General features: G+C 47.4%; 1 protein-coding gene across 12 annotated transcripts in view; it reads left to right on the top strand.

Annotated features, from left to right (window-relative positions):
• AMOTL1 (angiomotin like 1) overlaps positions 1–12,310 on the top strand; it is a 153,471-nt gene that overhangs the window by 48,713 nt on the left and 92,448 nt on the right. Inside the window, exon 1 of one of the 12 annotated variants that reach the window (XM_045483587.1) lies at positions 5,610–5,919. The exons of 9 other annotated variants lie outside the window; for them this stretch is intronic. In XM_045483587.1, coding sequence (XP_045339543.1) covers positions 5,871–5,919 — 49 coding nt within the window. In that variant the 5' untranslated portion in view covers positions 5,610–5,870. Of the gene's footprint in view, positions 1–5,609; positions 5,920–12,310 lie in introns of those variants that run through there. 2 more of the 12 variants (XM_045483585.1, XM_045483589.1) reach the window with 2 other exon arrangements.

The raw sequence follows: 12,310 nt of genomic DNA, 5'->3' as shown, positions 1-12,310 counted from the left end.
AAAGGAAGAAATTGCCATATTATGATATGTTCCTTGGATGAACAGAACTGAGGCTGCTTCCTATTCGTCTGAGGTTGGATTCCCCCAACAATTCAACAGAATGATCGATATGGTTAGAAGCTTGGGAGCCTGAAAACTGGGCACCATTAGTTACTCAACCCATTCAGTGGTTTCTTAACTGGGGGCAATTTTACCCCACAGGAGACATTTGGCAATGAGTGGAGACATTATTAGCTGCCACCACCTGGGGTGAGGTGTGGTTGCTCCTGGCATCTGCAGAGCAGAGGCCAGGGATGCTGCTAGAAACACCCTACAATGCCCAGGACAGCCCTTAACAACAAAGACTTATTGGGTCCAAAATGTCAGTAGCACTGCCCCTGAGAAACCCTGGAAAAAACCCCAACCAACCAAAAAGTATGAGCTTTCATACTCCTAAGATTTCTATACTAAGCGTAGTGATTAATAATTAAAATGATTACTATTCATTAAATACCTGCTACTTGCCAGCCTCTTTATAAAGAATTCCTAGCTACTGAGTCAGGATCTGACCCCAGGTTTGTTTGAGGCCATTGTCTCCATTCTTCCTCCTTAGCTATTTCGTGTAAGTGCATTTTCCCTGGACATGCTTGTTGTGTTTTATATGGATCAAATTATGTGTTTAGCGCATACTCACTAATATACTCACAGGAGAAAGCCACGGGCAAGAAGAGACTGGTGTCACTATGGGTGGTGAAGCTAAAAGCATCCAGACAGACAGGCCTCAGATCTGTAACTTACTAAACGAGCCTAACGCCCAGGTAGGATGGCAGTACAGAGCCTGGCCCTTAGTAGGTACTTAATAAATATTTGTAGGGAAAAATTTTTCATCATCAGCAGAGTCCTTGGGTAAGCTTCAAATGGAGCAGGGCTTCCAAATTACCTGTTCTGTTATATAACGTTGAGTTTCTCTGAGGAGCCGTTCCCTCATCTCTAAGGCACCTGGTATTCCCAGAAGTTCAGAGGTGCTTCAGCTTGTGTATCTGCCTCTTCTTTGTTCTTCGCTCTTCCATTCTTAGTCAGTCTGGCCTGGCAGGGGCTCATCCCTTGACCCCTCCCTGTCTGCACACAATATTCCTCTGCCCCTCTACTTGAGGCCCTCCCAACAGTCTCCTTATTTTGCTCCTGCCAACAGTTTGCAAGATGGGGGCAGGGCAAGTGTCAGAATCTCTGGAGGAAGCCTGTGCCATGTGAAAAAGCTTATTCGAGAACATGATTTTATATTTGGAAACAAGCAGGGGAAAAAATTACGACTATTGTCTTCGTAAAACAGAGAACTGAAAGAAAAGCTTGGAAGAAATCTTCTTGCCTGGCGATAATATGGCGATCATCATATCTGGGGGTGGGGGCATGACCATTTATGTTTATGAAAAGAGGAAGAGGTTCAAAGGAAAGGTGCTGGGAAGCACGACAGTGTGTGCTTTCCTTTCCTGTGTCCATAACTATGTTAGTAGTGGCCTCCTTCTCAGCACTTGGATTTCTCCGAACCCACCCTTTGCCTACTGTACAGAATCAAGTCACTCCATTGTGCTCCCATAATGCTTTACTTTTATCCCCTAATATGTCACCCATCATCCTTTACCTTTATCATACTAAGCTCTGATGTAGTGGTGCATGCTTCTGAAGGAGAACCATGAGAGAACCATGATCCCAAGGAGCCAGTCGGAGACCATTGTTCATGGCCCTCGAACTTCAGTGTGCCGGGCATTAGAGTGAATTCTAGGACGTCACCCTTGGAGATCCTGAATCTCTAGAATTTGGAGGTGGGGGGCATCAGAAATTTAAATGTATACATCTCTGGTTTATAAGTCACACCTTGGGAAGTACTACAGAACTTGGGCTTAAAAAATGTCCTTATATGTTCTGCAAACAAAACAAGCATTTTGCTAAGGACAGCCTGGCTACATTCAGCCATTGGTTTGTGCACTCACCAGGTGCTGATTGAGAACTGTGGAATGTAGCGTCATCTGTTGTAGGGGATGCTGTGCAGTAGCGGTCTCTTTTGTGGTCATGACCACTGTCCTTTTGCCATCTGTTGTTTCCCTGCGAGTAAGCTCAGGACCATTTGTGGGGCACATCCTAGCCAACGTGGTAGTTGATAAGGACTTGAAAGGGTGTTTGGAGGGTGCAGAGAAGAAGCGTGAGGGGAATGGAGGTTTTCATTTTAATAGACAATTTCAATTCCTTGGTATTTCAAATCACTGGAGGAAAAGAAGAAGGGTTTCTTTTCCTGAATTTCTATTGTGTGTCCAGCCCTTGACATGTATTACCTAATTTATTTAAAAAATATATTTTTTTTAGTATATTTTTATTTCTTGGGAGGCAGAGAGACAGAGTGCAAGCAGGGGAGGGGCAGAGAGAGAGGGAGACACGGAATCTGAAGCAGGCTCCAGGCTCTGAGCTGTCAGCACAGAGCCTGATGTGGGGCTTGAACCCACGAAATGCGGGATCATGGCCTGGGCCAAAGTCGGACACCTAACTGACTGAGCCACCCAGGCGCCCCCATGTATTACCTAATTTAATCCTCATAATCAGCCAATGAGGGAAGTGTAATTATTCCCATTTTACAGAGGAGGAAGCTGAGGCTCATGCTATGTTACTCTCCCTAGCTGGAAATAGGTGGACACAGGACTAGAACTCGGGACTCACTCTAAAGACCGTGTTTATTCTCCTCTCCGTGGATGCCTCTGTCACCTCATTCTTCTGGCAGCCTCTGTGCTGGTCTGGAACATCCCAGTACGTGCCCTGTTTGGAGTTAAAGACTGTCCTTTGAGCTGTCCCTAAGAGTGCTGAAATTGTTCCATCGCCTTCTTAACTTTCCTAGGAGTGAGTAAAAGACAACTGGGTCACTTTAGAAAGAACGCTGACCTTTAAGTGGGTATACAGATCCAAAGAAAATACAGACGCCTCCTGGTTTGCAACCTTAACTGCGAGTAAAGCTGCCTTCAGTTTTTTTTCTTCAGGTTTTGTTGTCGATATACCTTGTTTCTATTTGCTCCCAACCACATGTAGGAATCTGCAGCCAAATCTAGTGTAAAATGTTATCGACGACCTCTTGCTAGTCAAATTTAAGTCTTTTTCTCCGGGCTTAGTTCCTGAACAACAGATTCAGCTATGTCTATGTTTTTCATATTTGATATGGAAGATTCTTCATTTTTTGTATTTGATGTGGCGATTATTGATCGTTGAGGACATTAAGGTGCATGGAGGGGACAAATTGGCCTGCCATGCATTTGACCCTGGTATTATTACTTGGTATCAATTTGAAGAGCCCAGGCTGGGTCCAGTCACTCCAGTCAGCAGATTGTTGAGCCCACAAGGGGTGGCCTGCCATTCCATGGGAAGTCTGGGAATCTGTAGCCCTTGATAGAGGGGCCATCTCACAACTTCCTCTGGCTTCCATGCCTTCCAACCTTCCCACTCTTCTACTTGCCCAGCCTTTCCTCTTCTTCCTCCTCCTTTCCCTATTTTTTGCCCTGGACATTGTCCAAGTAAACCGATCTTCATAGCTTCATTTCTGTTTTTCTCTACACCTCTGCTCTCCGCTTCTTCCCCAGTTTCTTGTTCCATATTTCCTCTTGCCCAGAGGACAGTAAGTCTTTGAACATCTTTCTCAAACCAGTCCCCCCTCCTAACTCGGCTTCTCCCAGCATTCGTCCAATGACCCATTGGCCATTCTTCCTATGACCCAGGCTCAAAACCTGGGTTAACTTGCTTACTTTGTTCTTCCTCCTATCTAGTCACTGGAAAAAGTAAAATCTTGTCTCAAAGATTTGGTATCTTCCCCGTATTTGGAATCTTCAAAGACTTGGTATCTACATGGTATCTCTCTTCCTTTCCATCCCCTTTGCTCCAGCTTCACATGTCATTGATTCCTGTAACCATTTCCCAGATTGGCTCCCTATTTCACAGGGCTGTCGCAGGGTTGCTGGAATTAATAACAGCAAATATATGTTCAGCACTTCAATGCATTATGCTAAGTAGTTTACATTTGTTATTCATTCCCTCCTTACTGCCGCCGTGTGATGGCTATTTCTTTGCCTCGCAAATGAAACTGAAGTTTTGTGAAGTAAATGACTTGCCCAAGGTCACACAGCAAGCAGGTGAGCTATAACTCAACCCATACCTGTTTTGCTCCAGTGGATGCTTATAACTATTGAATTTCGCTGCCTCCTAGGGCATAGTGTGTTATCTAATGGGGGCGATTAGTGTTAGCTTCCTTCCTTCTTTCCCTCCCTTTTGCATCTATTATCTCTTCCTCAGACTATACTAAATTCCTACACATGCTACCTCTGTCTGAAACCCACCACCCTTCAAGGCTCTCCTTTCTCCTGCACGTAGTCAGTTTTCTCCACACTTTTCAGGCTTCTCCAGCGCTTTCCGGGTTTCTGGTTGCGTATCTTATCTAAATAAATCCTTAAAAGGCCAGTTAGCTGTTGTTTCTTTTTGTTTCATTTATGTGCTCTCAAGTCCTGGGATAGCTGACTTTAAACGAAGTAGGTATTTGGTAAGTGATTGTTAACCTGCTGCATTTGGGTTTTATCTTCAAAGTAGAGGTTAGTGAGCCATCAGAGGAATCAGAAGAATAGTCTGGAATCAGGATATATAATCCACCAGACTTGACTGGAAGGGTAGGGCTGCTCCAGACTAATTGGGTAATTGCCACAATCCAGGCAGGAATCCCGGAAGAAATCCTGGTCTAGTGACAGGGCAAAGAGAGGAGACACGCGCCAGGTAAGAGGCGTGCTATGCACTGACTGTCCAGGTAACATCTTCCACAACAACTATTCTATTCCCTGGCTTCCCCACCTCCAGAGTAGCAGAGCTAGTCCCTGAGAGCTTCGGAGAAATGTCATGGTCCTGTGGTTCCAGGTCCCCAGATCCAGGCTCCAGAGGTCTGTCCAGAATAACTGAGTGTAATGGGATGGGTGAGTAGGATTTCTTAGTACAGTCTGATTTAAGAGGTGTGGCAGAATCGGCACCAGTTTTCCAGAGTTACTTTCTGTGCCTCCACCGGGGCAGATAACAGCCTGTGGGTTTGTGACCACAGGATGTACAGTCTGCCAACACATTTACCTTCTGAGGCTGTAAGATCTGTTTTGGCCCTTCTGCCGGTCAACAGAGTCCAATGTAGCTGCTGGCCGCCCAATCCCAGTGCGTGATCGACGCACCAGGGCCTGGGGAATGCACAGAGAATGTGGCTACTTTTCACCTGGAAATTCCACTTAAGGAGAAAAAAAAAAAAAAAAAATCCTAAACATAACCTATCTGGACTTTGAGAGCAGACCGGGAAACCGATTTCTGCCCGAGTTGGCCTGGTGGGAAGGAAGAGAAAGCCGAAGGAGGGAGAACTGTTGAGTCTGACATTAATTAAACCACGGCAGGGAACGCTGCGACGGCGGCTGTCGCCCTCCTAAACTCCGAGGGAGACACGTCAGCTTGAGCTCGGGGCAATTTCAGAGGGCGACGTCCCGGCCCGGGAGGGGTGGCGGGCGGCTGCAGACGGGCTCTAGGGCCCAGCGGCCGGGCGCCGGGGCGGGGGTGGAGTGTAGGGTTACAGCGACGGGCGGGACGACCCTCCCCGGCCCGAGCGCGGGGAGCGGGGAGCCGGGAGCGGGGAGCGCGGGCGGCGGCGGAGCGCGCGGGACGCTCTAGGACCCAGCAGCGGCTGTCGGCTTCGGGGCTGGAGGTGAAGCCCTGGCGTTTCTCTCCTTCCTGTGTGAATGGGGCTGACTGCCGGGCGCCGCTTCCTCGCGCTGCCCCACGCCATGCCCTGCACGCTGCCAGGCGGCCGCCTTCCCCAGCCGCGCCACTGAGCTAGCCATGGTCGCCTCATGTGGAGGGCAAAGTTGCGCCGGGGAACTTGTGAGTCGGCCGTGAAAGGTAACCAGTCCCCGCTCCGGGCGCGGGGAGGGCGCCCCCGAGTCTCCCACGCGAGGGACCCAGCCGACCGGTACTCCTCCACCCCTTGCTGCCCCGGGCACTGGGCTCCTCCTCGGGGCCCCGGGGCTGAGATCGGCCCCGCTCCCCAGCGACTCGGGCAGCCGATTCCGATTGGGCGCCGGTGGCCGGGAGTGTCCGCCACCGCAATCTTGCTCTCCCTCACCCAGATATGGTTTTTTTTTTTGTTTTTTGTTTTTTTTTTTTTGAAGAAAGAAAGCAGAACTCTGTTCCCGAGCCTCCCTGCAGGCCCCCGGTATCGGCGGGCCGGATCGCCGCGCCGTCCCGCGCCCCATCCGAGCCCGGGAAGTTCTGTGGGCCCGCCGGGCCGGGGCCCCGGGGTGCGGATGCGCCCCCCGAGGCGAGGCTGGCCTTACTGGAGGGGCGCTGCCATATGGCTGCACTCTCCGAGACGCGCCCGCGCGCGGGTCCCCCGGCCGCCGAGGGAGGGGGCGGAAGCGGGTGGCCGGTGGCCGCTACCCTCCGCGCGAGACAAAGGCGCGCTCCAGGGCCCGCCCCACGGGATGCGGCGCCCCGGCGGGACCCGTCCTCCTCGCGGGGAAGTCTCGGCTCTGGCGGGTGGGGGCGGCGAAGGGGTCGCGCCCCAGACCCCGGGGCTCGGATCGCGTTAGCTGCTCCTCCTTTGTTCTCCCCAGACAAGTTTCTTCGACAGAAACTGGGGAGTTAGACTTAGCTCTCCCTTGCTGTTAGTGCTGCCTTGAAAAGAATCTGGTTTCATGGGGGAGAAATTAAACTTTCCAAGTGGAACTGGTTTTTCTTGGAATGTGACATTTGTGGCAGGAGGGAGATTGGCACGTCGGCCGATGACAGCCAAGCGGAGCCGGGCGCCCTGCGCTGGGGCAGAGGCCGAATCTGCTCCGTAGGCTGCAGGGCTGGAGGACCAGGCGGCGGAACGCACGAAGCAGCGCGCACCCACCTCCAGGGCCTCAGCCTCCAGGACTGAGCTCGCGGCGACGTTTCCAAGTTTCCCCCTTAGGAGCCCAGGCCGAGAATCCCGGCTCCCCACCCGCAGCTCCTGCGCCGCGCCACGCCACGCCACGCCCTGCTCTGTAGTGTGTTGATTGGTGGCGGGCAAGACTTTCCCTTTCCATTTTTGTTTGCAGGTTTTTTGCTATTTTGGCTTGGGTGTTGGTTTACTGTCTTCAGATGGCAAGTGCTTTGGAAAATTTTCGGCTAGTGTACAGGATCACCTACCTGGACTGGGGCTTCAGTAGACGGGCGCCCTGATCGTGCGGCCTCCTGAGGCTTTGCTCTTAGGACGGAGCATTTTGTGTCCTTGGTCCCTCATCTCCTTTGCTCAGCCCTGATAAAGTGCGGACATGGTTGCCCATTTCCTTCTTTTGAGGCATGTTAGGAGAATCGAGCTTTTGTACTGCCTATCAAGTCCTTGGTGACGGCGTGGGTAGGCGGTGGCGAGAGTCAGTTGTGTTACCCAAAGATGCTCTTTGGAACACCCCAAACAATAACGTTACTTGCCATAAGCGAGTAAAACCAGAATAGAGGAATATTAATAGCTACTATTCCAAAAAACTTCCTTCCTTTTCGGGAAGTGAAAAGTCAAGGCTTGAAATGTTGAACAGACATGGGTCGGTCCCTGCCAAACTGACTTAAGATTTCCCCTGGCTGCCCACCACTGCTGGCTGTCCACCACTGCTGACTGCCCCCTCCCCGTCTCCCCCCCCCCCCACCTCCCCTCCCCCCCAACAACCCTGGCTGCCCCCCCACTCCTGGCTGTCCCCAACTGCTGACTGCCCCCCTACTCCTGGCTGCCCCCCCCCACTGCTGGCTGTCCCCCACTCCTGGCTGCCCCCCCCCACTCCTAGCTGCCCCCCATTCCTGACTGCCCACGGCTGCTGGACCCCAGTAGCTCTCTGTAGATGTCAGATCCAGGGTAAGGATTAAGGGAGCTCTCTGGATTGCAAGTTCTTGAAGAATCTAGACCAATGTGAAATTTATTTCCCAGGATGGGGTTCTGAGCATTGTAGTGCATCTACTACGAGCATTCTTTATGGGAATTGTGTGGTAACAATATTTGAATACATTTTGAGCTGTTTTGCAGAGGAGTAAAGGGTTGGAAACCACTGATTTGACCACAGTGAAGAGGAGGAAGATGTCCAGCAGAGGTTTTAGAGATGCCTCCACTCTCCCTGGTGGGGTCTGGGGGGATGTTTAGTTTTTGGATGGGTATAGTTTGGCTTTTGTGAGATATATTTCTCAAGATAAATAAGGAAACCTGGTAAACCCTGCAAGGGGATAGGAGGGCGAGAAGGTGCTGCGCTTATAATTATTCTCCCTCCCTCTTCTTTTTAAAATGCACAGAAGTCTTGGTCTTTTAGGTTCTGTGCTGATGGTGGAGAGTGAAGAATACTAATGTACCGAAGGGCATGTGGAGATCAAAGCATTTAAAAATACATCTTTTCATGGAAGCTAATGGAGGACTTTCAGTTTAAATGAGATTTAAAAGTGCTGTCGTTAAGAAAAGCACATGAATGCAGAAATGTGAGTAATTTTATGAGAAGGCACTCTGCTGATTAGACTTGAGAGTGTCTGCCCTTGGCCAGTGAGTCCGGAGGCTTCTCTGGGTAGAACTATGCTTTCTTTTCTTTCTTTTTTTTTTTTTTTTTTTTGATACCTGCCCCTGTGGAGAAGAGCGGACCCAGGGCCTAGGGGAAAGATGGCCGAACTAATTGAAATTGGAAGGCAGCCTGGCTGGTGAGCGTTTAGCGGAAAAGTGCAGCCCCTAGGTACCAGTGTTGTTTTTCTCCATAGTAATTTGTGGAGCTGCTTTGAAAATGATAAAGTACTGTATCACGTAAGGCTTTTATTTTTATTTTTTTAAAAAAATAATGACTTCTGAAATAAGGGACTTGCTAGTGAAAATTGTAAAAATCTGAAAGCTTTTCCAGGCCAAATAAAAGGAAGTTAACTCCATAAGACCTGTTAGTAGTTCTGATATGCAAAATTCTCCCCAAGTAGCACCCCCGCCCCCCCCAAACCTCCCTGTGGCTATCTGCATTTCAAATGCATACGGAAGCAGCTCTGGTCAGGAAATTCTCTAGCGTTTTGAATAATTTTTCTCCTCCCATTTTTTCATTAATTTTGGTAGGCTCTTGTGTCCCAGAATTCACTAGGCAATAGAATACTTGAAAAGCAAGGGGTATTTTGGAGGTCAACCAAGAGGACATATTTAATTATAAGGTTGGTTGGAAATAGTCTGAGGTTGTTGAGGTTTTTGTTTGTTTGCTTAGTGATTTTTTTTTTAAATTTTATTTTGTTGGTTTGACTTTGTTTTGTCTTGGAAGAAAGGCAAAATTTAAATCTTGGCCATTGTGGGTAGGTCAGTACTGTAGTTTTGCTGAAGGAAGCCACGCCTGGGCTTGTGTGTTGGCACCCTGCCGGGTTCTCTAAATTGTGAGGCCCTTGGCCTCTGTTCTTGTGAAACAAGGCCTGTTCATTCCAGGACAGGATAGGACTCCTGGTTTCCCAAAGGGGTTCACACATCAGGCTTTTTTTTTTTTTTTCCTTTTTTAAAATTATTTTACTTTATTTTATGAGGGGGATAGGGAGGTAGCTCTAAGGTGTTAGGAAATGTATCCCTGTTAAGACTGTGGAGAATTGGATTTAACTTCAAAAAAAAAAATGAAGTCACATAGTCCTACTGTGTGCGTTTAAATCTGTGTTTGGAATCTCACTGGCCAGTCCACCTCTTTTTCTGTCATTTGGTTTTGCTTTTAAGTTAAATGCCTGTAGTTCACTTTGTTTAAAAAAAAAAAACAAAAAACTTGTAACTTTGAAATGATTATAGCTTTATGGAAAGTTGCAAAAATAGTAGAGAGGTCCTGTGTACTCTTCACCCATTTTCCTCCATTGGTAGCATCTTACATAACCACAGTACAATAGAACTGGGAAATTGACATTGGTACAATCCACAGAGCATCGTCAGATTTCACTGGTTTTACATGCACACATTTGTGTTTGTGCATATATCCTTCTAAGCAATTTTTTCACACGTGTAGATTCCGGTAACCACCATCACGGTCAAGATACAGAACTATCTCATCACCTCAAGGATGTTCCTTGTGCCACTCCTTCATGGTGGCATCCACTCTCTCCTCCCCGCACCCATCTCTAAACCCCGATAACCACTAATCTCTTCTCCATCTCTATCTACCATTTTGAGAGTGTTACATAAATAAAATCATGTGGGGAGCGCCTAGGTGGCTTAGTCAGTTGGGTATCCGACTCTTGATTTTGGCTCATGTCATGAGCCCAGGGTCATGGGATTGAGCCCCCTGTTGGGCTCTGCGCTGAGCATGGAGGCTGCTTGGGATTTTCCCTCTCTCTCCCTCTCTCTCTGCTCTTCCCCCCTGCTTGTGCTCTCCTCCTTTCTCTCTAAAAAAGAAAAAAACATAAGTTAAATAAAATCATGTGGCATATGACCTTTTGCGATGAGGGTTTTCACTCAACAGAACACCCTTGAGATCCACTCAAGCTGTCACATTATCAAGAATCTGTTCCCTTTTATTGCTGAGTAGTATTCCATGGTATGGTTATACCACAGCTCGCCACCTACCGAAGGACATTTAGGTTGTTTCCAGCTTTGGGCTCTTACAATTAAGAGTTGCTATGAACATGTGTGCACCGGGTTTTGTACAGACATGTTTTCCTTCCTGCGGGATCAATGCCCAGGAGTGTGATTTCTGGATTTTGAATGGTTAAGTGTATATTTTGTGTTCTCCGAAACTGCCAAACTTTTCCAGAGTGGCTGTACAATTTTACATTCCCCCCAGCCATGTAGGAGAGATTGGGTTTCTCTGCAACCTCACCAGCATTGGTTTATTATTGTAGCTGTCCCAACAAGTGTTCTAGTCTCATCCTGGCTTTAATTTGCATTCCCTAATGGCTAATGATGTTGAACATCTTTTCATGTGTTTATTTCCCATCTGTATCTCCTCTTTGGTGAAATGTCTGCTCATGTTCTAACTGGATTGTGTTTTTCTTGTTGCTGTTGGTTTCTTTTTTACAGTTGAGCTTTGAGAGTTCTTCATATATTCTAAATATGAATCCTTTGCCATATATATGGCTTGTATATATATATATATTTTTTTTTTTTCCCAGTATGTAGTTTGCCTTTTTTATCTTTTTAACAGGATCTTTTGTAGGGCAAATGTTTTTAATTTTGATGAAGTCCCACGTATTGTTTGTTTTTGTTTTTGTTTTTTTTTCCTTTTATGGGTTGTGATTTTGGTGTCAAATCTAAGAACATTTTGCCTCGGCCTCCATCCCAAAGATTTTCTCCTACGTTTTCTTTTTTTGTTTCATAGTTTTATATAGTGTATTTAAACTGTAGTTCACTTTTACCCCCTCTTAAGAATGTGTATGTCTTGCTGCCCTTCTTGAAAACCATCCCTTAGGTGTTTATTATGTATTTAGTGTTCTAGAAGCACACAGTTGAATCAGGCATGTTCCCACTCTTAAGAGCTCACCCCTTAGTGCGGTCATTGTGTGGACATTTCCATGTATTATGTACAGTAAAGGAGATAAGCATGCTGTGCCGTGGAGCACTGAGCTGAGAGGGCTCGCTTTGATCGGGGGGTCAGGGCTTTCCTGGGCACGTTGCCCAAGCATGGTGGGAATGAAATCGATTCTTGCCTTTGATCCAGTTTTTGGATGTCTGTGTTGCCGTGAATTCTTCAGTGTGAGTTACCCCGGTTCTTGAGCACATGCTGAAGGACTTGGGGTAAACTGGGCGGTTGAGGGCTTTTTTGAACTGTACGTGGCATAACAGCTTAAAAAAAATAGTAACGATCCAGTACTGACAACTCACTAACATAAAGAGTCTGAATGAAGTTAAACAGCTTCAAAATTAGAATGTGTTAAAATGGAAAAGGAGGTCGTATTTTGGATTGTTTAGGAACAGTAGACCTGGCTTGCTTCCTGACCCTCCTTCCTCCTTGCTGTGCAATCTCAGGGCATTTGACCTGTTAAAGCCTCATGGATGAAATGGAAACAGTTGCCTCCTGGAGTTGCAGGAGAAACAGTGCCTATATACCATGTTGGGCAAATTGAAAGCATTCAGTAAACACTTGCTGCTATTATTATTATTATTATTATTATTATTATTCTTGACCCATGGCTTTATGATGTTATGTGTATTTTCATCTATCTCCTTTTTCTGAGAAACTGGAATCCCAGTTTTTACTCACAGAAACTTAGCTCTTCACAGTTGGGAACATTGTTATCATGTACCAAATATTATTTATTGAATGAGGTTAGAAGGTAGGGTACTCTATGCCCGGTCTAGTACTGGCTA

The sequence above is a fragment of the Leopardus geoffroyi genome, chromosome D1, assembly GCF_018350155.1.
Source record: "Leopardus geoffroyi isolate Oge1 chromosome D1, O.geoffroyi_Oge1_pat1.0, whole genome shotgun sequence".
NCBI lineage: Eukaryota > Metazoa > Chordata > Mammalia > Carnivora > Felidae > Leopardus > Leopardus geoffroyi.
Note: the sequence above shows the minus strand (reverse complement) of the source record. Positions and strands in the feature narration are given on the sequence as shown.